At 42.2% G+C, this 22,159-nt stretch overlaps 1 protein-coding gene across 1 annotated transcript in view; it reads right to left on the minus strand.

Annotated features, from left to right (window-relative positions):
• The window catches only part of LOC139736194 (thrombospondin-1-like), a 71,099-nt gene that overhangs the window by 21,466 nt on the left and 27,474 nt on the right, over positions 1-22,159 (minus strand). Inside the window, exons 5-12 of the mRNA XM_071646928.1 lie at positions 14,925-15,367; positions 13,610-13,726; positions 13,148-13,241; positions 11,512-11,670; positions 8,734-8,919; positions 3,231-3,404; positions 1,540-1,667; positions 515-667 (exon numbers count right to left, since the gene is read on the minus strand). Of these exons, the coding sequence (XP_071503029.1) occupies positions 515-667; positions 1,540-1,667; positions 3,231-3,404; positions 8,734-8,919; positions 11,512-11,670; positions 13,148-13,241; positions 13,610-13,726; positions 14,925-15,367 (1,454 nt within the window). The remainder of the gene's footprint in view (positions 1-514; positions 668-1,539; positions 1,668-3,230; positions 3,405-8,733; positions 8,920-11,511; positions 11,671-13,147; positions 13,242-13,609; positions 13,727-14,924; positions 15,368-22,159) is intronic.

The raw sequence follows: 22,159 nt of genomic DNA on the forward strand, positions 1-22,159 counted from the left end.
CCTTTATAGGAGAGGGCATGTTTAGAGATAGACATCTACAAAGAGTTATTGCCTGCCACAAAATGTTGCGACCTTTTTGCTCTTCTATCGCTCAAAAATGAATAACACACAACAGCTTTCAGTTGCTATCACTCCTATATGCTGACACCATCTGCTGCATTTTTTGGATTTTGGAGTACTCGTCATTTAATTTAGACGTCAAGTATCTCTGCTTTACTCTAGAGATACATTCAATTATCTTTTTTTCTCCTTCTTCTTCTTATAGATAACAAGAAATGTTACCATCTTTGAACAAAAAAAAACAAACTCAGAATGTCTGCAATCATGGATGGAAACACAAAAAGCCAAGGATATCTGCTTAGGCAAACCAACATTACAACATTACAACATCGAAAAACAGTACGTGCATGCCTATTCACGTTGGTTTAATTCACACTATTATCACGTCTATAAAAACATGATATCGAAAGCCGATCTGCAGAAGGCCGGTATAATGGCCAGGGTTCATTCTTACCTGCCTATACCTGCTGGCGTGGAAGATACCAATTCCATTGGGCTGGTTGCCACGGTAACCCGCCGGACACTCCAGACATGAGTAGCCGGGTACACGGTTGACGCATCGATGCTGTCCGTCGTAGTTAAAGCAGGTGTTGTAAACTTCTTGGCACTGCAAAAGGGGTGAAAGGCAAGAAAAACAAACACATAAGAGTACATGAAAGCACCTGAAAATACCTGTCTCATCTTTGGAATGAAAATAGACGTTTATCGGGCGGGCATCTCCATAGTTTCTCTGTCAAATTTGATGGTGTTTGCTTTCGCTAATCCTGCTACGTCATTGCTCATTCCTTTGCCCGTTTTTCAATACTTTCTAACAGTGGGCGCTATAATGTGGCCCAACTCTTTTTCTTGGAATGCTCAGGCATGTCTTACGAGGAGCGACAGTTGGTGGGTGGCTTACAGCTCTGATTTCGTTGTGGTTTGAAAAAAAAATGCCCTGAGTCATCTTAAAATTTTTAGAATAACAACTAATGCCTGCATGTTGCGGTATAGCTGCTGATGCCTGTTGTGGTATAGCTGCTGTAAATCACGTATGCAGCGGCGCACAATATTGCTACCCGTATCTTGGATAGGTTGCAAACTTACTAGCATCACACTCCATGTCACAGTGCATTCAAACGCATAAACAAACACACACACACGCACACACGTATACACCAACGACTGCTTTTAGTACTGTCATGAAATATCAACAGCAATACACGAGTTGTTATTCAATATGGATTATACCAAGCATGAAGAACAACAATTCTTTCATACGTACAACTCCAAAAATAACGAGCATTAGACCTGCGACGTTAATGTTCTCGACTTGCCTCCTTCCGGTTCCGGGTTGGACAATGGAAACAGCTGTCTCGGGCATGTGTAGAACAACATTCTTTTGTTGCCTAATAGCGGCGTCTCTTCCCATAGCAGACCTACAGCTTGCCATTACACAACAGCAAGATATGGGATGAATAATTTGTCTGAAAGGTCGCTTACCTCGTTCACGTCATGGCAAATTTGACCGTCCCCGCGGTAGCCAACTGGACATGGCCCACACTCGAACACGCCTTCGTCTGAACTTCTGCAGTCTACACCCTCGAAGCAGGGGCTTGACAGGCATCCGTCTGAAAGAACATTATTTCCCGCGTAAAGATTTACGGGATTTGATTTGATCCGACGCCCTCCGTTCTTACGGTTCAAGACGGAGACTGTTGGTACCTGAAGTATACTTTACAATATAGGCCAAAAGTTCATTGAGGCAAGGGGCTTCAGAAGCTCCCTGATTGAAGACAGACTGCATCAAAACAACAATTGATGGAATTAACTGGATTCTTTAACAACATCTTTGACAGGGGAACAAGTTGAATGAATTGATTGTGGGTAAGCCTGGATGAAGACAAGGCATTTGAAGAAAAGGTCTTTGATGCGCAAACCCTTTTCTGACGCGACAATATGCTGTTAATGAAGTATCGTAGCACAATCAATTCGGTTTTTTTTTTTACTTTATTTAAATTTTGCTATATACTCTATATGCGATGAAGGAAAGTGAGAATTATCATATGCGTATTCTTATGAAAATAATCTTTAAAAGCAATTTGTTTGTGTTGGGTAAGGGGCAATTTCATATCATAAGAGTTCATTTACCAAATCCTGACATTGGTTGCCATGTAAAGTCATGAATTCCCCCCCCCCTTTTTTTTTTCAAGCTAACACAAAGCAGTTTGCAACAGCAGAGTAACAACCATGTGTTGGGGGGGGGGGGGTGGAACTAATGGTCTGTTTACAAGATTCACAAGAACATTGATGTGGATGGAACCTGGGCACATTTTGCAACGATTCAGTTTTTAAAATTAACAACCGCACACTTATGACCTTAACAAATCCTTGCTAAAATCCTATGCGAGCGTCGAACGAGCTTCATTTTACTCGTTGCTCAATTTGCAATTTGCGAGACCGGTTCCAGTTCTTAACAAAGCGCTGGCAAACACTGATTCCTATTTCCTGGTTTACACAGCTGGCAGTACTCTCTGCTTTTCTTTTTTGTTTAATTATTTTCTCTTATTTTACCTTTTTTCCGTCATCCAGGACAGACTTTGCGTCAATATCAAGAGTTAACATAATCAAAAATACGTACACCCCCACCACAAAAAAAAAGAAGGAAAAAAAAAGAAGGAAAAAGTGTCTACAATGCAGACAAACAGGATCAAGCAATATTTTCATTTCAGCGACACTATGATGAACACGTGCATCCGATCTGTGTTGGGGCAAAATAAGGTAGGCACGTTCCTTTTGTGTATGTTTTCCATGAAGTTGAATTATTCCTCGCGCCAAATCACAAAAGAGAAGCTACCATCAAGCGATGTTCTGTAATCATTGGCAATGAAGTGAGTGAACACTCCTCCCTCCTCGTCTATGAAGTGCTTACTGCTATGTGTGTAAGTTTCTGACAAGTGTTCTTTCGTATAATAGGCTACTTTAATACATCACTGTTATGAGACACGCAATGTGAAAATATCTATGCACATTGTATTTCTTTTGATATATGTATTATACATCACATCACAAACTAAGGAAGGAGAAGATAGGAAGGAGAGGGGAGATGAAAGGAAGGAGAGGAAAAAAAGCAGAAGGAGAAGAAGAACGCTAAAGGAAAAGCAGAGAAGGAAAAGTGGGGAAGTTGGACTCACCAATTGGGCACGGTTTCTCATTGCACATCTGTTCCTGACGTGAGATGCCAGTGCAGTTCCTGCCGCCGTGGGCCGGTGCGGGACTGTCGCAGAAGCGGAATCTTTCCTGTCGGCCGCCGTCGCAAGAATGGGTACAGGCCGTCCAGAGTGACCACTCACCCCAGGCACCGTCCACTGCAATGTGAAAGCAAAGGGGACTGTCAATGACCTATGTAATTAGAAAATGATAGAGGACGTCTTTTACGGTTGCACCCAGTACTTCGTCGATGTAAAGTATCCTCAGGAGAAAAGTATAGGTTGTAATGACGACGCTTATGAATGCGATTTTTTTTTAATGTCGATACTAATCAAGGTTGGATTTTGATTGACTGTCAAAAATTGAGAGGTGAATTGGGCATACTTGAATACGAAGGTATGACATTTACTTCTCTTTCATACTTCATTTTCCATTCCATAATATTTTAGTTTATTGGATACTTTTGTTTTTACTGTAGTTTTCCCTACCTCGTTTGAAATACGCCAAATCATAAATCCGAAAGTGTGAAGAGGTCCGGATAAAACATATCCAAACAAGTTTAAATTGATAAACAGACGATGTAAGTCAGAGAAGTAGAATTAAAAGAGTGTTTATTCTACAAGTTGAACCCAATTCAATCGGAAGTCCGGTAAAGATCTGTAACAACATACTCCAGCGATTGCAGGATTCTACAACCAATTATTATGCTTACGATGATATCCTTATCCTGGTCTACAGACAGAGATTTGGTTAGTTAGGGAAGGAAGGGAAGAATTTCCGAAATCCTGAGGCAAAACATTTGATATCCCCCGAGGAAATTGTGTCCAGAAAATGGTTAAAGACCAGATCAATGTCTGATCACATTTACACCTCAACTGTGTGCCAAGCAGCCAGCAACTGACGGCTTCAAACCCCGGCACTGGTGGCGTCCCAAGGAGCGGACCGACTGCACGTGCAGTCAATCTCGTTTACGATCATCCGCAGGTCCTGACTAGATTACAGTTTACCATTAATTCGTGCATAGCCACAACAATAGAAGCCGAGAACGGAAGACAATCACGGTTGATGCCACGTTGAGTGTCTGCCGTAATACCTTATCATTTATGGGATTTATTGTGGTTTTTTATTGCTAAATTCCGCCCAAACTGTCTGTACGTGAGTAGGATACGACAGGAACTATTTCCCCTCTATAAAGCAGACAATCACGCATTGTGCACGTGGGAAATATTGTCACTTTATTCAACCCTTAACGTCCCCTTCCTTTCGCGCATTTTGGAAATCTCTCAAGGGATTTCAATGATGATAATATACATGTTTGTTGAAAAAAAAAGATAACATTGTAATGAGGGGCAATTAGAATATTAGTTTTGGTGTGGACAGGTCGTAGAGATAGGTAATTTCCCCAAAATAAACTTTCAAAAATGACATGACGCGTTACTCTCTTTATAGCACATGGGAACTGGAGGGGTAACTGCTCAATTTCAAGAAGGGGTAGCAGTTTACTTCAAAACTTTGACAGACGAGACGGTACGTAGATGCCTGACGTAAATTTCTTATGTCGGGGAAGATCCGATGACTTCTTTTTAAAGAAAGGCTAATCTGATTGGGAAATTCCTCTTCCGCAAAGAGATTAAGGGGACAGGTTTTGTCCAGAAATTTTCGAAAACAGGATGGATATCCCAATGTTTGATGTCTCAAAGACTTGACGATACACAGGTAACGCAGGGGCATAACTTAATGAGCCAGTTGTGTCTTCGCATTTGGCAAAGTCAAGAGTGTGCGCTCCTTGAAATCCCCGAATAGCCCTGGAAAGGTGCCTGTTTTGTGATTTCAATTAAGAAAAAAAAAACACACACACACAAACACACACACACACACACTCAACTAACCAAACATATCCTTTTCATCACTTTCACTGATGTGCAAGCGATCTGTAGGTCTGACTTTTGTCCATATGTAAGTGATCTTGACATACTCAATGATCTCTAAGCATCGCACAGTTGACGATTCGTTCTTTCAAACACAATTACTTCTTCTCTTTTTCGGTACTCCCATTGCAACCTATACGGATCATTTTATGCTCTTATGGACCCTCGTGGCTCATAAAGACTTCGACGACTAAGGGCGGTGAGTTGGCTCAGTTGGCTCAGTCGGTAGCGCGTCTGCCTCACGATCCTAAGGACCCGGGTTCGAACCCGAGTCTGGACTGAGCAATGTTGTGTGTAAACATACCGTCCCTTCTAGCATGAGGCAAACACTCTGTCCCTCGCATAGGACATAAAATGGAGGTTCCATGTATTGAGAGAGTCACAACTCATGCCGTAAAAGATCCCGCTTCATTCATTCATCGCAAAGAGCAGGGTGTTTAACCCGGTGAAGTGGTCCCACCTCACATCCAACTGGACCCCCATGGAAAACCAGCTGAGCGTAGCTGAATATGAGCTATCCAGCCATCTTCTCAGATGGAAATGAACGAACCAGCCATCTTCTCAGATGGAAATGAACGAACAAACAAAAACAAACAAACAAACAAACGACAGACAGTCGTTATTTTTGTTAAAGAGTCGTCCTCACCACGAGGAGCTCTCACACACACTGGATAAGAGACCCAACGTAGCTCATCGCCTAACGAATCTGGCAAGTGCTCGAGTTTTCCGTCGACTAAACAATGAAACGAGGCCTTGAAGAGCTAAGCGATCGAAATATAGTTACAAAATGAATATAAGATCATGTAATTATGCACCTACATACACAAAGATGAAACTGGATTTGATAGTTGTAAAACTTGTCAATCCAGAGAAGGATTCAAGTTAAACTTTAGAAACACGCTATCATTGCGCGGTTGTAACATACGGTTGGAATTTGACGCAAATTCCCTAGAACTTATACAAGTGTGCTCATACCTTTAATTTCTGAATGCGCACTATGTTGTTTTGTATGGTCTCAATTTTTCCTAACTGCTGAGGTAGTAGATGTAGGATAACAGATTGGATTTGATTACCCAGAGTTACGACTGCTTAAAACAAACCCACGAGTGCCGACTGCAAGGAGTGGGCAGACAAAACTTGGTGGACTATAATTCACGATTTCTGTGGGTATATCAGTCATTACCATCCAAGGGTATGGAAGTTCACCTTTCACGCAGTCACTAATCTAAATCATTCACAGCTCTACCAAAATTTGACCAGGCATTCTCAAGTAGAAGATGAAAATGTACAATAAGGGCCCAAGTTTTTTAAGATTCCTTAATTTGGGGAGATTGGGGCCCCCTGGGGCCCTCTGGGTGGGGCATCGTGCCCATTTTCATAAATTGAGATCCTGAGCCCCTAGGGATGCTACCTGCCAAGTCTGACGAAAATACATCATGAGGTTTTCAGGAAGAAGATGAAAATGTACAATTCAGGCCCCCATTTGGACCTTCCCAATCAACCCCCCCCCCCCCCCTGCCCCCAAGAGGGGCACCCCTGGATCTCCTATGAACAAACTTGAAACTACAGTCATTAATGTACTCACTCATAGTATTATCTTAGCTCTATAACTTCTGATTCTAGAGAAGATTTTTAAAGATTCCTTCATTTTGAAGGTTTGGGCCCCCCTTGGGGCCCCCTGGGTGGGGCATGGTGCCCATTTGAACAAATTGAGATCCTAACCCCCTAGGAATGCTACCTGCCAAGTTTGGTGAAAATGGGTCATGGGGTTCTCAAGAAGAAGATAAAAATGTACAATTTAGGCCCTATTAGGACCCCACCTCACCCCCTCCCCTGGGTCCCAAGGGAGGCACCCCTGATTCTGCCATGAACAAACTTGAAACTGCAGTCATCAATGTACAAACTCATAGTATTAACTTAGCTCTATCACTTCTGGTTCTAGAGAAGAAACTTTTGACAGATTCCTTAATTTTGGGGCGTTTGGGCCCCCTGGGGGCCCCCTGGGTGGGGCATGGTGCCCATTTTAACAAATTGAGTTCCTAACCCCCTATGGATGCTACCTGCCAAGTTTGGTGAAAATGGGTCATGGATTCTCAAGAAGAAGATGAAAATGTACAATTTAGGCCCCTTTAGAACCCCTCCCCACCGCCCTCCCCTGGGTCCCAAGGGGGGAACCCCTGATTCTGCCATGAACAAACTTGAAACTACAATCATCAATGTACTAACCCATAGTACTAACTTAGCTCTATCACTTCTGGTTCTAGAGAAGAAGATTTTGACAGATTCCTTAATTTTGGGGGGTTTGGGCCCCCCTGGGGGCCCCCTGGGTGGGGCATGGTGCCCATTTTAACAAATTGAGTTCCTAACCCCTAGGGATGCTACCTGCCAAGTTTGATGAAAATCAGTCTTGGGGTTTTCAAGAAGAAGATGAAAATAAAATGTAAAAAGTTTACGCACGACGCACGACGCACGACGCACGACGCACGACGCACGACGGACGCCGGACGAAGGGCGATCGCAATAGCTCACTTGAGCCTTTGGCTCAGGTGAGCTAAAAAGGAGATTCTTGATGAACTAATACGTGTTGCTCTGAGTTCTTAACTCACCGCATAAGTTCATTTAATTTCACTGGAGATGGGCACTGTGAAAAACACAAAGAATCTTTCCCTATATGGGTGATGCCAGTAGGCATGCGTCGGGTGATGAAAAGGCCCCGCCCTTCGAATTTGCTATCACGTGTCACGTGATTACAAGGATGCGGTGATTAAAGGATGAATACACACACATACACACACCTTCACACACACACGCACATACACACACTGATTGCGGATGCAGGCCCCTAGACATCACAAATGATATGCCAAGACTTGATGCGGGCGCAACATCCGTTGTCCTTTCGATACATCCTACCCTTTGAGTCTAGAGGAAGTTGTCCCCACACACTATTCACCGCCGATGTCTGGGCGATTAGGCAGTGAAAAAGGTCCCTGCTTACTGTTATTTGACTTTGTTACTTTTTTTATTCAATCTAACTTTCCATGCTAGCGCACACTCATGCGAATTAGCAACCTCCAAGGAACCCATGTCTTAACGTTAGACGAATGCACGACTGTTTCGATGTCATCACTCTAGTGCACATTCAATGAGTAAGCTAGTTTAACTTTTTTCTTCTTCTTCTACGTTCTCGTCTGCTCCTTCCGTCTTCGAATATTATCACCTTCTGCGACTATAGTATAAAAGTTTGTATCACAAGATGACATTGCTTTTACGGCAGTCACTACTGTATTATCCCTACCATGATGTCTACTACCAGCGTGACTACTTGTATTTCACAACAGAGTACTTCTGCTGGCTGTGCAGCAATACCAATACAATTCTCATTTCATACATGCCATTATCAGCAACAGGTGTACTGTTAAATGAATAAATACAAACAACAAAATAAGAACAACAACAACAACAACAACAAGAAAGAACAAATTGTCATTCTGCCCTGCTTAGAACCGGAAAAGGAGTAGGAATGAACAAAAGCAACGCCAGTTGTGCTGCTTCTTACCTGGGCAAGGTTCCCTCTGACACAGTCTCTCTTCCCGTCCAGCTCCGAAGGCCTCGCCCAGACAACGTGCTCCGCCGTTCTGCGGGGGCGGCGAGTTGCAGGATCGCACACGGGTCTCCGTGCCGACACCGCACGTGATCGTACAGGCCCACGGCGTCCAGTTGCTCCAGCCGCCGTCGACCACAGCTGCAAAGAGAAGACACGTCGTATTTGGTCGAGGTTTTGGTACAGTGTATCACTTGTGATCGCGATCAGTCACGTATCATCCGGAGACTTATACAACAAAAGGACTTTATTCACACACTCATATCATATAAGTAGGCCTACATTATGACGCACATGCAAATATGACTTACACAGTAAATATACTTTTTCTTGTGTCGGCAAAACATTAGTAGTAGAATGGTGAGAGCCTTTCAGTTTCAGAATCTTTTCACTCTTTCACCTTCTCTTCTCTCTCATCACACCTTCCCCACCCGCCTCTTCCTTCCTCACTATCTGTCTCTCTCTGGAGCATTGTGAATGTTTACATTCCGCATTCTGATGGCATTAGTCATTTTGAGGGAGAGAGAAAAAAAGATCATTTTCCGGCAGCGGTCCAGGGGGTTGCCATGAAGCCACGCCTCACTGTTTCGAGGTCCGTCAACATTATTTTGTCAGGTTTTAAAGCAAGTCCATCGCTGGGAGATTCGCAGTAACTTTGTGAGTCATTGTCTCGATACAAATGCATAAAGCAAAAGGGGGTGGGGGTATGGGACACACCATCAAAAAAAAAAAAAAAAAGGGGAAAAAAGGACAGTCACAGCATCCCGGTCATGAGATTTACGTCTACCACTCATAAGTTTATAATAATTTCATAGTGCGGAATCTCAGCACGTAGCTAGGAGGATCTGGCCCGGCGGGCTTGGATGAGCTGCGGCGTGTCACGCGAGGAATGCTATGCACAATTTCACTTCTCATCCCCTCCAACAGAGAGGAATATATAGACACACTGTGAAAACCGTTCGGATGCGCCAAGGGTCAGATCCATGGCGACCCGCAGCGCATCGTGTGGCGCGAAGGAGTAGGGTTGGGGATGGATAGTCTCATTTAGGTCGTCTGTACGATTCACCATCTTTTTGTTTTTAATACGTTTGAGTCTGATTTCATCTGTCACGTTGTCTTGCTGCTACAAATAAGTCTTGTCGGTCCGGAAGTTCGTCATCTACGCACTCTCATTCATGCCTTCAATATCCCCTCCATAGTCTGCCCCTTGCAATCTGCAATATTTTCTGCAGAAGCGCTGTATACTTTGATTATCACATTAAATATGCAGTATTGCACTGAACTATACTATTTGCACATCTATCCCTGCACTATTAAGTAGCTAACCGACATGAGGTAAGTTAGAGATTTTGATTCGCTCGGGCATTTCCTCTGCATATTACTTAAACTGCATAACCCTTTAACGCACGTTATGCGCTTCCCATTGTCCTTCATTCTCCCCTCCTTCTCTCTCTCCCTCTCTCTCTCTCTGCCTGTCTGTCTGCCTGTCTGTCTGTCTGTCTGTACGCTCCGTCCTCTGAAGTCACTTTTCTATCTTCATAAACTACAATATTTTAGTTCTCTTTCCTTTTATTTCGCTCTCACTTTCCATCTCTTTATATCTCTCTGTCCAACTCTAGTCGTCAACGCTCTCCCTCCTTGTTTTCGCCGTACCAAACTTCTTCCTTTCGAGGCAGCTGGTGGCGCCCCATAAACAGAGCTGCCGCTGATGGATGTGTTTATGGAGTACTTACATATTCGCCCTAATTCTTCTCTCAGAAGTGTCGTATCAGTGAGAGAATATACGACTTGTGGAAACACGTGCGAGTCATTTCGACTCTCTGATCCATAAACCGATACTGAGAACATGTTTGCGATTGGACTACGTATAAGTTAACAGTAAATGTTTTGATGAACACCTTGGAAGTTGATATCAAATGGGAAAGTGGAGCACATAACACACACTATTGTTTAACCCACACATCAATAATCGCATCCGGTGTCGATTTCCAGCAAAAGGCAAAAAACGTGGCTGCATGCCATGAAACCCAATCAACACAAGAAAACAGTGGAGACGAGAATTCAACCAGGGAGGTGGCCTCCCTGATTCAACCAATCTCTGAATGTAAACGAATGTTTACCCGCTTTTCCTGACCGGTAGCCAAGAAGCCCTAGGCAAAATTCACCGAACCAAGGTTTAGTTAAAGTAATGCACGTGTAGGCGCATGTGATTGATTATACATCTAGTGGAATGTTGGGTAAAGTATATATAGTTACTTAACATACACAACTTGCTTTGCACAGCTCCCAGCAAGGAGGATAAAAATAACTCATTGTACAGCAGGATTACCAATGTTCTCAACAACAACAACAACAAATATATATATACATGATTCACAACAGTAGTTCAATATGAAAACTCCGTGAGAGACGTATTAAACTTGACGAATTTTCGCCCATAGGGCTTTGTCAATTTAGACTTGACAAAGCCCTATGGGCGAAAATTCGTCAAAGCTACATCTCTCACGGAGTTTTCATATTGAACTACTGTTATGAATCAATACTTTCTTGGACTCCGGAGCAGAAACCTATTGCTGTTATATACACATATATATATGTATACATATATAATATATGAAATCTCAACTCATCCAACATGAAGTTAAACATCGCACATAGTAATGTAATATCATCACTGAACTATGCATGTCAGCAGACGATACGACGTGTGCAAGCAAAAATGGTAGAACTTACTAACGCATGGGTCCCTTATACAGTTCCTGGTCTGCACGCTTGGACCGTTACAGGGGTACCTGGTCCTGTCGCATGATCGCCCCCTCTTCTCCGTTCCAGTGCCACATGTCAGCGAGCAGGAGGTCCATTCTGTCCACTCACTCCAGCCCTGGTCTTCATCTGTAGCAAGGACAAGTCAAACATGTCTTTGTTTTTTTCTTCAGAGATAATTATTACCGACAACCATTTCAACTCGATCTGACAGTCCGAGATTCTCCGACAAGGAGACTTTTACGGCAAAAACCCCTTTTGTATATTCAACGATGTCGGCCCTTTCATTGCACGGTTTCAAATGTCTACATAAAGAGAGTCACACGATAACTTTACTTTATAATGACTTTGGTTACTATGGCAACGGCTACAAATGATAAAAGCTGATTGGTTATTGACCACCTGTTCTCTTGATCGCTGTAGCAATGACTTTACATGGTATAAACACTGCATGAGCAGTCATTGTAATAATGTTGTTTGAGATTAGACCTCTACACAATATCTTAAGGTGATTGTAGAAACAATCAATTCTACATAAGAATGATCGAGTAACTTATCAACGACTATAGCGACAACACAAGGGTTACTCTCTTTCGGCTATAATAACAAAGGCAAAGGGTGGAAGGCTTAATGGTTTACTCAATTTGCAAGTTCCAAACTGAACTGTATACCAGTGCTGTCTTAGAACGTAGGGTAGTCTGCGAAAAATACACGAGACAAACTGAACGAGATTTATATCACCATGAAATTACTGTGGACTAACATAGGGCATCAATGAAGTAATGGTATTCGGCACTTACTTCCCTATTAGGCTTTCATGTCATCTGCATAGAGCCAAACGTATATGAACTAAAGATAAAGTACATCTTATGTATCACTGCCAGATGCTGCGATCTAGGCACCCATGCGTCATCAAACTTCACGCTCTGAAAATTACGGCGAAATTGAGGTAGCCTTCAAATGCTTGCGGTTGCAGAACTTGTCGGGATGAGAGCAATTTATTTGGAAATCATGTGTGACTAATCAGTGTCAAATCGGGTTTTTTTCCCCATTGCTGAGATGAAAAAAGATCATTACCATCCCCACCGTCTTGCCACAAACCGATTTGACCGTTTTAGAGCTTACACGACCACATTTATCATCACACAATGTCAAAGTATGCGTAGTCTCGCTATAACGAATTCTTTCCATACTAACTCGTCAAGGATGGGATTTAAATAGTACTATGTCAATGATAAGTCTTTACGTTGATTTTGTACATGTCATTGCCTGGGAGTTACGAGGGGTGAGTCATACGAAGTTAAAACTATGTTTACAGTAGACTAGTCTTCAAATGTTGCCTCGTGGAGGACACATTCCAAGCAACATTCAACCCAAGACTTATCACGCAAATAGAAAATCCAAGATATTTACTCAATCGTTCTCAAACGGTGCCTGAAGATTCTGAGACAGTCTGACAGAAGTAAATGCAAGACATGCCATACAAAATTATGTTCGCCACTCTGACATGGAAAGAATTGGCAAGAAATTATGAGGAAAGTGGTTATTAGTTGGTGCGTGATATGAGAGAAATAATTATTAATGGAGGTATGCGTCGGTTGCTTACCGGGGCATTGCGGGCAACACTCGCCGGGTTTGATGACGGGATTCTGACAAGTCTGTGGCTGGCATTCGATGAGACGGCAAGTGACGGAGGGGGCCTGTCAAGACCAAAAATGGAAGAAAAAAAAGACAAGAGTTAAAAAGATATTCGTACAATTATCACTTGACGACCACAAAGATCAATTCATGGTGATGAGGAGTCCCCCTATCGGAAATGATTAGACTAGCGGTTTGGAAAAGCCCCCACAAGTGATTAAGCTCACTAGGAAGTAGTTAATATAAATGTCATTATTTTTATTTTCAAGCGGGGCTAGAAACATTTATTTTTTCAGGCACATCACATGCATGATGCACTGTTAAGATTTCCTCTCTTTCTGTGCAGGTATGTGTTGTCACAACAATGTGACGCGTGACAAATTCAGCAGAGATAAAAAGGCGCCTAAAGTTGGTTTTCGCTGCTACTCACGTTGCATTCACAGGTCGTGCAGGCATCGTCTTTCCACTGCTCAAAATTCTGCCTGATCTGGTTTTTGTAGAAGCATCCATCCAGCCAAGGCGGTGTCTGGCTCGGTATCCGGTTATCCTGCGCGAAGGAATGCAAGAGATATTATTATGACGTCGAGCTATATATGTGGCAGATTTATGTTCAAAGCACCACCGTGTAGGTTGATACTAAAATCTGTACGTAGAGAGACCGACTCTTTTACGAGCGAGTTTTCAGTGTACGCACGTCCCAAATGAACGCAAATAACATTATGTTTTTGTGGAAAACTGAATTATGGGTTTTTTCATTGGCAACAAAGAAGAGTCCCCTCTCTAAAAGCTACGATGGTGCTCTACCGAAGATTTTTTTTTTATTCAACTTAGTGAGTTAGAGATAAAATATCCGCTTGAACTTTGTGGTCGGTAAAACACTACTGTTCTCAGCAGCACACTCAGAGACATCAGCATTATAGAGAGGGTGAAGGATCACAAAATTTCAATCATTTTGTTCTCTTTTTATTTTGGTCTAAATGTATCCCCGTTGCTAGTATACCCGAAAACAAAGTCTTGCTTCATAGGTTTGTTATTGGTAAAAGTCATAGACGCATGTATTGTTCACGCCACCTACAACTCATGCAAATGAATTCTTCAAGCATTGCTTGTCGTACGCACGTAACCTCTTACATTCTCTATAGCGTGCAAAACAAGCTTCGGCTACTCATGGTCTTCAAACCCCCCCCCCCCCCCCCCCAAAAAAAAAAAAAAAAAAAAAAAAAGTAAAGAGAGGGAGAGTGAGAGAAGGAAATTTCTTGAAACCTGCTAACGATTACAATGATCCTTCGATTGTTGTCGCTTACGTAATGGATGACACATTTTGACATAAGCCCAGACACCTGCCTGTTATGTACATTTGTGTCTGTGTGGAGGGAAATGTGTCAAGAACAAACACAAAGTTTCACCCACTGATTACGAGAATTGGGTGAGCCTTGTGTAAAGGCTACGAAGTGTACCGTGTTTCGGAGACAATAGATTAAGAAAATGTTTAAAGACTTTTTTTTCCATTTTGCTAGCAACGATCGAAACGTACTGGACTACACAGTGTGTTTTTACAAATTTAATGTTAACATATGGACCCCGAAGGTTAGATTAATAATGCGCATGTTCCAAAAGGTGATTAATTTCTGAATCATTGCATCTGATCTAATGAATATGTCGGAACCCAATCTTGCATACAACTCGACCACGTATATTGTGTATAAAGCATTGCAGCTGTTGCCTTTACAGAGAGGTTTCCTTACTATTTCCGTCATCCGGGTGAGAATATTTTCTTGTCCTTGCGAGAGAACATCCACTACAGCCTGTAGGTTGGAGACCTGTTCGCATGTCATACTGCACTGCCCGTTTTGATTGAGTTGGTTGTTGATGCCAGGCAGATCCGGTTGATAAGGTGGGTACACGGGCAGGCGATCGCCGATGAGACCGTCGTTGAGCAGGCCGTCGACCATGTCAGGGTTGACGGGAAGGTCGGAGTTAATCAACTCGCCCGGCACCGGCTTGGACGGGCGGGGAGTGTTCGTGGCCGTCGAAGCCGATGGCGACTCGGGCACCGATGGCACCTTCGACGGCAGCTGGCCCTGGGAAGGTGGCACGACCTCGGGCTGGGACGGAGGGATGCTGGGGACCTCTTCCATTGGAGGAAGTGGGCCAACGCCCACGTGGATAGGCGGGACATTTTCATCTCCTGGAGTGAGAAAGATGAGATACGTCATTCACTGTTACCATAGCAATCGTGTGGTGAGATGGAACGCACAAACTCATATTAGAGAAACGAAACGTTTCCATAAGCACAAAAACCCATAAAATCCGAGTATAGAAGTGAATGGTATTTTGATACTGAAAGGTAACGGTATCTCTGCACACAGACAAAAGCTGAAGAATATTTACATTTAAAAGTCATAGACGATAGATATTGACTGTCGATAATTCAGATCCGACTAGAGACACTGTATCCTCATCAGCCACATTCAATACAATATCGGAAAAAAATATGTACGTATTCGAGTGCTGCGACTCCCAGCTTATGGCATTGCCAGCCATTAAGCATACCTTGTCGAAAATACCTTAGAAAGACAGCCCCCCCCCCCCGCCCGTAAAGCATCCCGCAATGCATTAAGCGTAATGCATACATGCACTATTTAGGATTATTCAATGCGTATAATATGCTTGTGTACACTTTTCGCGCATCCTACAAAAACAGGATTATTACATTCAGCAGGCATTCCACTAGTCAACAAAGAACAGGTATTAATGCTTTGATAGTAGTTGTATATGTGTGGTCTCCCTCTTTAGGTCCTAATGATAGATTAGCCAGATAAGTGTGGATCTTAATTGTGGTATTCACTTCCAACCGTCCTAAAAGATAGCAATTGAAATCATTCTATAATGTCGCGCCCCCACTGGATGCTCCTAAACCAAACGTGTATAATGCAGTCTCTCTGTGAAATCGTCACTGCATCCTCCTGTCAAAATAAAAAATTAGCCAGGGAGAAAATTGTCCATCTAATCGAATAATTGCCGCACAAATCGCGAAAAACTGATGATAATTATATGTGACAGTGCACCTCAAAACAAACAAAAAGTCGCCAGACATGAATTTTTAGTTAAGACCATATTCTGAAAGAGCAGACTTTAAGCTTTAAAATGATGTATAACTCAAATCAAATGGACTCTCCTAACCTATCTAAATATTGGAAAGAAATGACAAACTCAGGAAAAGTGTGAACTGAGAAAAGAGGCTCTGAAGTACAGTGTCCATTCAAGCGCTTAATCTTTACCAAACCGTGCTGGCTGTGCGATGAATGGGACAAAAAACAGGAAGTAAACCACCAGAGTAACAACAATGAAGGGATTATCAGATTAAATTGAAATTAAGCATGCCTCATTAACACATTCTGTCCATAATTAATGCCAACTTTTAAAGCAGTGGCACTATTTTTTCAAAAGTTATTAGAGTTGAAAGTGAAGAGTGTGGACAAGGTTTTTCAGAAATGAAAAAGGGATTCGAAAGACGCATATAATCACACTATTCTGCCAAAAATGTTCGAGATAAACTGCTAAAAAAACACACTTTCCTGCCCGTTTTATGATACCAAATTTTAGCATAATGTAAAAGAAGAACCGCTCTTTCAGAAAATATGAAAAAGTCAAGTTTGGCTAGGTTGACCCATTTCACTTATTTTCAGTCCTCACGCCAAATCAGTGTATGCGACTTTATGTTCGTTTTGAGTTGCACGGTCACATATCGAGCATACAGAACCGTCCGGACTACACTCACTGTAATCTGCGTGTCATTTATCTCACCAACTTCGTCACTATTGGGGAAATCATAACTAAAAGGTTCCTACTATAGAAGTAAAGATCAGTGTAGGGAATATCAACAAACGCATGACTTCATTCGCGCCCTGTAAAGGGAGGGGTGGTTTACTGATGACGATATCGCTCAACGATTACACGTCACTGATGAGCAACAAGAGACATCGAGCTCAAATCCACCTGGACGACTCCTTGGAGCACACGACAGTATTGGTCCCAAAACTTCTACGATGATCTCATTCTCAGACTGCCCAGAACGAAGGACGTGCGAACGTCAGTCAACCCCATGGAGGGTTGGGGGACGGGGTAGATTTTCGTGATCATCTGGGGTTCTGTGGTATTCAGTACACGGTGGATATTGAATGAAATTGACAGAAAGCCCATTCACTTGCTGTGTAAATCATCGTTTTTGACAATGCGGCATCGTTTAGCAAAGTGTCCCTGGCAGGTGGCACTTCCCGAACAATTAAAACGACTCAACAAGCCCTTTCCGAGACAATATCGGAATGACGAATAATGGACACGCATGGAGACATATTTATCTTCTTGAAAGTATGATGAACAAATCTACGAATACGGTATTAAACGGAGAAAACCATGATTAAGAGAAATGAATTATTATCATCATTAACTCATGGTCATTCGAAATCACGGTAGACCATGGACGACAATGTGACAGCGTCCCTACTCAATTTACATAATATATCTAGCGCCTTATTCTCGATGAACCTGCACGAATCACACAGTATTATGAAAAATAAGGTAAACATGGTGTAGGTATATAAGGGTAATATATGATCCATGATAAATATTTTGCCTTTTCACAGATTGCAGCAAGATGATATTATTGAATGAATAGGCCAACGTTAAATTGACTCAGAAAAGAGGGATTAATTATTTCAATCAGATGGGGGAGGAGAGATGGGCGGATAGGTAGAAATACGCAAATTATAATCACACAAACACAAAGACATGACGACCGACCGAGAAAAATAGACAAATAGACAGACAGACAGACAGACAGACCGTGAGAAGGGACAGAAAGAGAGAGAGGGAGAGAGTAAATCTTGTCTCCTCTGAGACACAGTTGGAGACATATAGAGAAAGTCCTGTGAGAAATTCTATTTGAAGGACTTTCTCCAGATCACTACAAGGATCCTTCGGCAAGAAAACGGAATTATTTCACCCCTTGTGTATCTTTCTTGCTCTCTTTCTCTGTAATTCTTTTTGTTACGGTAATGATAGCAGAGCCCCTTTCTTGTTTATCTAACCGCAAGAAGTAGCACAAAGCAGTCACATAAGATGGTAACAAGGCACATAAGCATGCGAAAACCTCATGAGAGAGGATTCACCACCTATAGAGACAGGAAGATGCGAATGTGTACGCAAATATGCTGCTCTATTCAGCTATCCCTCACACGGCTGCTCAACGACGAAAGGCAGAGACCTACACAGTTCACGCCATTTACAAAGGGGAACTCTGGTGGGATTTGCGTCCAGTTCCCGGTAATTTTCTACGCACTTTTTCTTATTCTTTCCGGACGTAACTACCCCTTGGGTGGGTGTTACCTTTCCCTTTCACATATTGACTATCCCTCCTGGTACGATATAGCCATTGAGACTCACATTGACAAATCGTTCATTTTCCTTTTTGTGTGAAGGCCATCACCCGATAAGCTTGCTGATGACACCTCCTTCAACCTCATGATACACACACACAAGTGTTTGTCAAGCATGTAGAATACGACTAGAAAGTAATTGAGTCTATACGGCGCAGACCATTGACAAGGAATCCAGACTAATTCTCCCTTTTCCATCTTTTCTGCTTTTTTATTGTGTGTGTTTTTTTCCAATCCTTATCCTTTTTTCAGGCACTCATATCTGGTCCGATGGGCATAGATGATTTCACTGCTACGCAAAGCATTGGTAGTGTTGAGAGGTAGCTGACCTTTGTCAGGGAAACAGTTATCTGCAGATATAAAAGTGCAGTATTACATTGTATTCTCTGAGATTATTATTTTTCCCCTTTCTCTACGTAATCTAGCGGCAGTCTTCGCCTGGAATTGTACTGCAAATAGATCATTAGCTTTCACATGTGATCATTTCTGTCATTTGCGGAAGAGAGGATGCAGTACCAGCAAAGAGTTGAGTCATGCATGCATAAAAGTGGATTCTTCACAATGTCGAGCGAGCGGCCGGTGGTGTTTTATTGGATCACTCAAGGTCCAGCGCAGGTGTGATAAAAATTAAATAATCATTTAGTATTGGAAAATGATGACAAACGACATAGAAAATACTAACCTACAACATTCCTATAACACAACAACAACAACAACAACAACAATTTATCGGGTCCTGGTTAAGGAATTTGGATGTTGGTGAAGATATCGTCCTTAAAAAGTTATTAACAGCTTTAACTATCCAAGTTTTGGAAGTGTTTCTCGTCGATCCCCCGTTCCCATCACGCCATTGTACACGGAGAAGAAAAAGAAACATACACACACACAAACACACACACACACACACACACCTGCATCCACCTATCACTATGTGAAGTATGTGCTGATATCGATACATGTCGCTGTCTGACAGGGTCATGTAGCGGGTCCTTTACTTGTCTCTCTTTCTGAGATTATACCGGCTGAATGTCATCCCCACATCTCCAATCCTCTCCCCTCCTTGTTCCCGCCAAAATCTTGTAATATCACCTCTGCATGTTTAGTCGTCCATGGTTGCTATATTGTCGTAGTGCGTAGATCCGCATCTGTGTTTACATAAGACGAATTTCCGCCTGATGGTTAAAAATTCTCTTCCCCTCCGGAATACTCAGTCACCATGGAGATAGCATTCAGCGAAGTCACTTTTTTTTCCTCGTACAATGATCCTCCAGATCTCGGGGCAAATTCCATCCAGTCAGCACGTTCCAATACGACCGGAGCACGAACCTGACGAAGGTAACATTTCTTCCCCATGATGACTACACTACCACATAAAGGGTGCTTGGCTGATAGATACACCCCAGTAACATTAACTGCAACTACTGTAAAAACTTCGTTTGAGTTGTCAGTTATGCAGGTGCTTAAAGTGCTTCTCAACCAGTGAACCGCGAAGCTCTCACGGGTGGGCTGCAATGTCTTCCCAAAATAAAATAAAAAATAAAAAAGATTTGTATTCGATCTACACAAGTAACTATAGCCCTCAAAACCTGAAGGAGCCAAAGTGGGCCTCGGGTTGAAAAAAAAAAACAACACAAATGTTGAGAAGCTCGGGCTCAAGACATCTGCAAATATCTGCATTAGTTACCACTTGAAAAGACATGGGTCCCGTTATTATACTGGTAACTTTACAAGATCGGTAACGCTGCAATCAATGACAAAAGAAGATGATTTCATCCTCGTGACCTGCTAAGAGTGCTACATATCGAAAGTTATTGCTTGATTGGTAAGTTTGGCAACTTCCGATGCTTGTAAAAATGCAAACGATAACATTGATATATCAATCCAAGGCATATGCTAATCTAACATCATCTAGAGGGGATCAAATGATATTCTGGAATTATGTCATGGATAACCATCTCAAAGCCCATGTTTATCATTGGGGACAGTGATTAAAAAATGTTCGAGTTATCACATTTGATATATAATAGTTCAGTGGTATCACAAAACATATAAAAATGTTTGCAACAGAGTCACAAATATATGGAAATATGAATAAATTTCTCAATGAACCATAAATGTAGACGGTTTATTCTAGCATGGAGCTACAGCTCCATGATTCTGAAAACGATTTTAATAAACCTATTGTTCACATTTTGTTTATTATACAATACTTTGATCATTCTGATTGATACATATAATATATTGATTATACTGATTAACATTTTTACATTGGTTGTTTCCATCCCTTACTCACATTTTATAACTATTTTACTTGGGCTTTTTTTTTTCATCTACAAATGATAAACAGTGGCTTTACGGCTTTAATCTCTTGACATTTGTTTTTTTTTTTAAAAGCTTGTGCAAATGGCCGTTACTACCTTTAAACCAACGTCCTCGAACGTGGGCGTACGAGCTAACTTGGGTAACCTCGCAAGGGCGGCCGCAGAGGTACGGACTGGAAACACGATCCTCAAACCATCTTTTGGGGAGGAAAGCCACGCCCAAATTCGCAAACGAAATCATGTCGTTATCCTCTTACCTCCCCCCTTGCCCGTCTCCCCTCGCGCTATCCTGCCAAAAGGGCGGGTTCGCCTTCCGTCTGTAAACTTGAGGTCTGTGCGCGAATGCCCTCTTAGCCTCTTGTCTACAAGACATGATCCTTTCCACAGATTTCGTGATAAGATTCACCTCCCTGATTCCAACAGACAATGAGTTAATGTCAGCGCAGCAAACTTTCGTTCGTACCGTCAAATAAGACCAGATACATGTGCACATGTCTTCCCCCCCCCCCCCATCAAATGGATGTGTTACTGCGAAATCTGATATTAGTGCATCATGTGCTACTGGATTTTTTTTTTCACAACGGAATGTTAATGACCTGTCCTATCTTTACATACCGGGTAAACAGTATCAAGTGTGAGCAAATACATTTTCATTATGATAAGGTGTTGACACTGCATACAATGGAGCGTCAAATTGAAAAAGAAACACACCTCGAATCTGGTTAGTCAAAGTGACATATGTAAACTAAATGGGCATTTATTATGGGATTGCTATAACGTTGGGAAAGACTTAACTGACGTCGAGTCCAAAGTTCTATGTTTTCCAAAACTGTTTTTCCAAAATACAGAGATATCACAGCAATTCAATTCACATACAATGCCATTTTCTCTGAAAGTGCACGATGACACCCGTGTTCATGAGGCCCGGGCAACCCGTTTTTTTTTTTTTTTTTTTCCAGCAGGTGCGTTTCGTGAAGTATGAGAGTATTGAAGACAGACAAGAGATATGGTATAAATCTCTTTTTCAATACAATACCCTCGAATATCCACAAAACATCCACGAAGGAACTAAGCAATGAAGATTTTACCCCCAAAACAGTAACAGTACGGCCTTCTGACATTGTGCGCAGACGATTTTCCCGAAAGGAGAAGATTGATCACTTATGGAATGAAACTGACTGACCCGCCTTTCTGTTTGAAAAAAAAAAAATGCGTTTAGTC

Source organism: Diadema antillarum, unplaced genomic scaffold, assembly GCF_040938485.1.
Source record: "Diadema antillarum isolate AM-2024a unplaced genomic scaffold, OU_Dant_1.0 seq00000633_RagTag, whole genome shotgun sequence".
NCBI classification, from domain to species: domain Eukaryota; kingdom Metazoa; phylum Echinodermata; class Echinoidea; order Diadematoida; family Diadematidae; genus Diadema; species Diadema antillarum.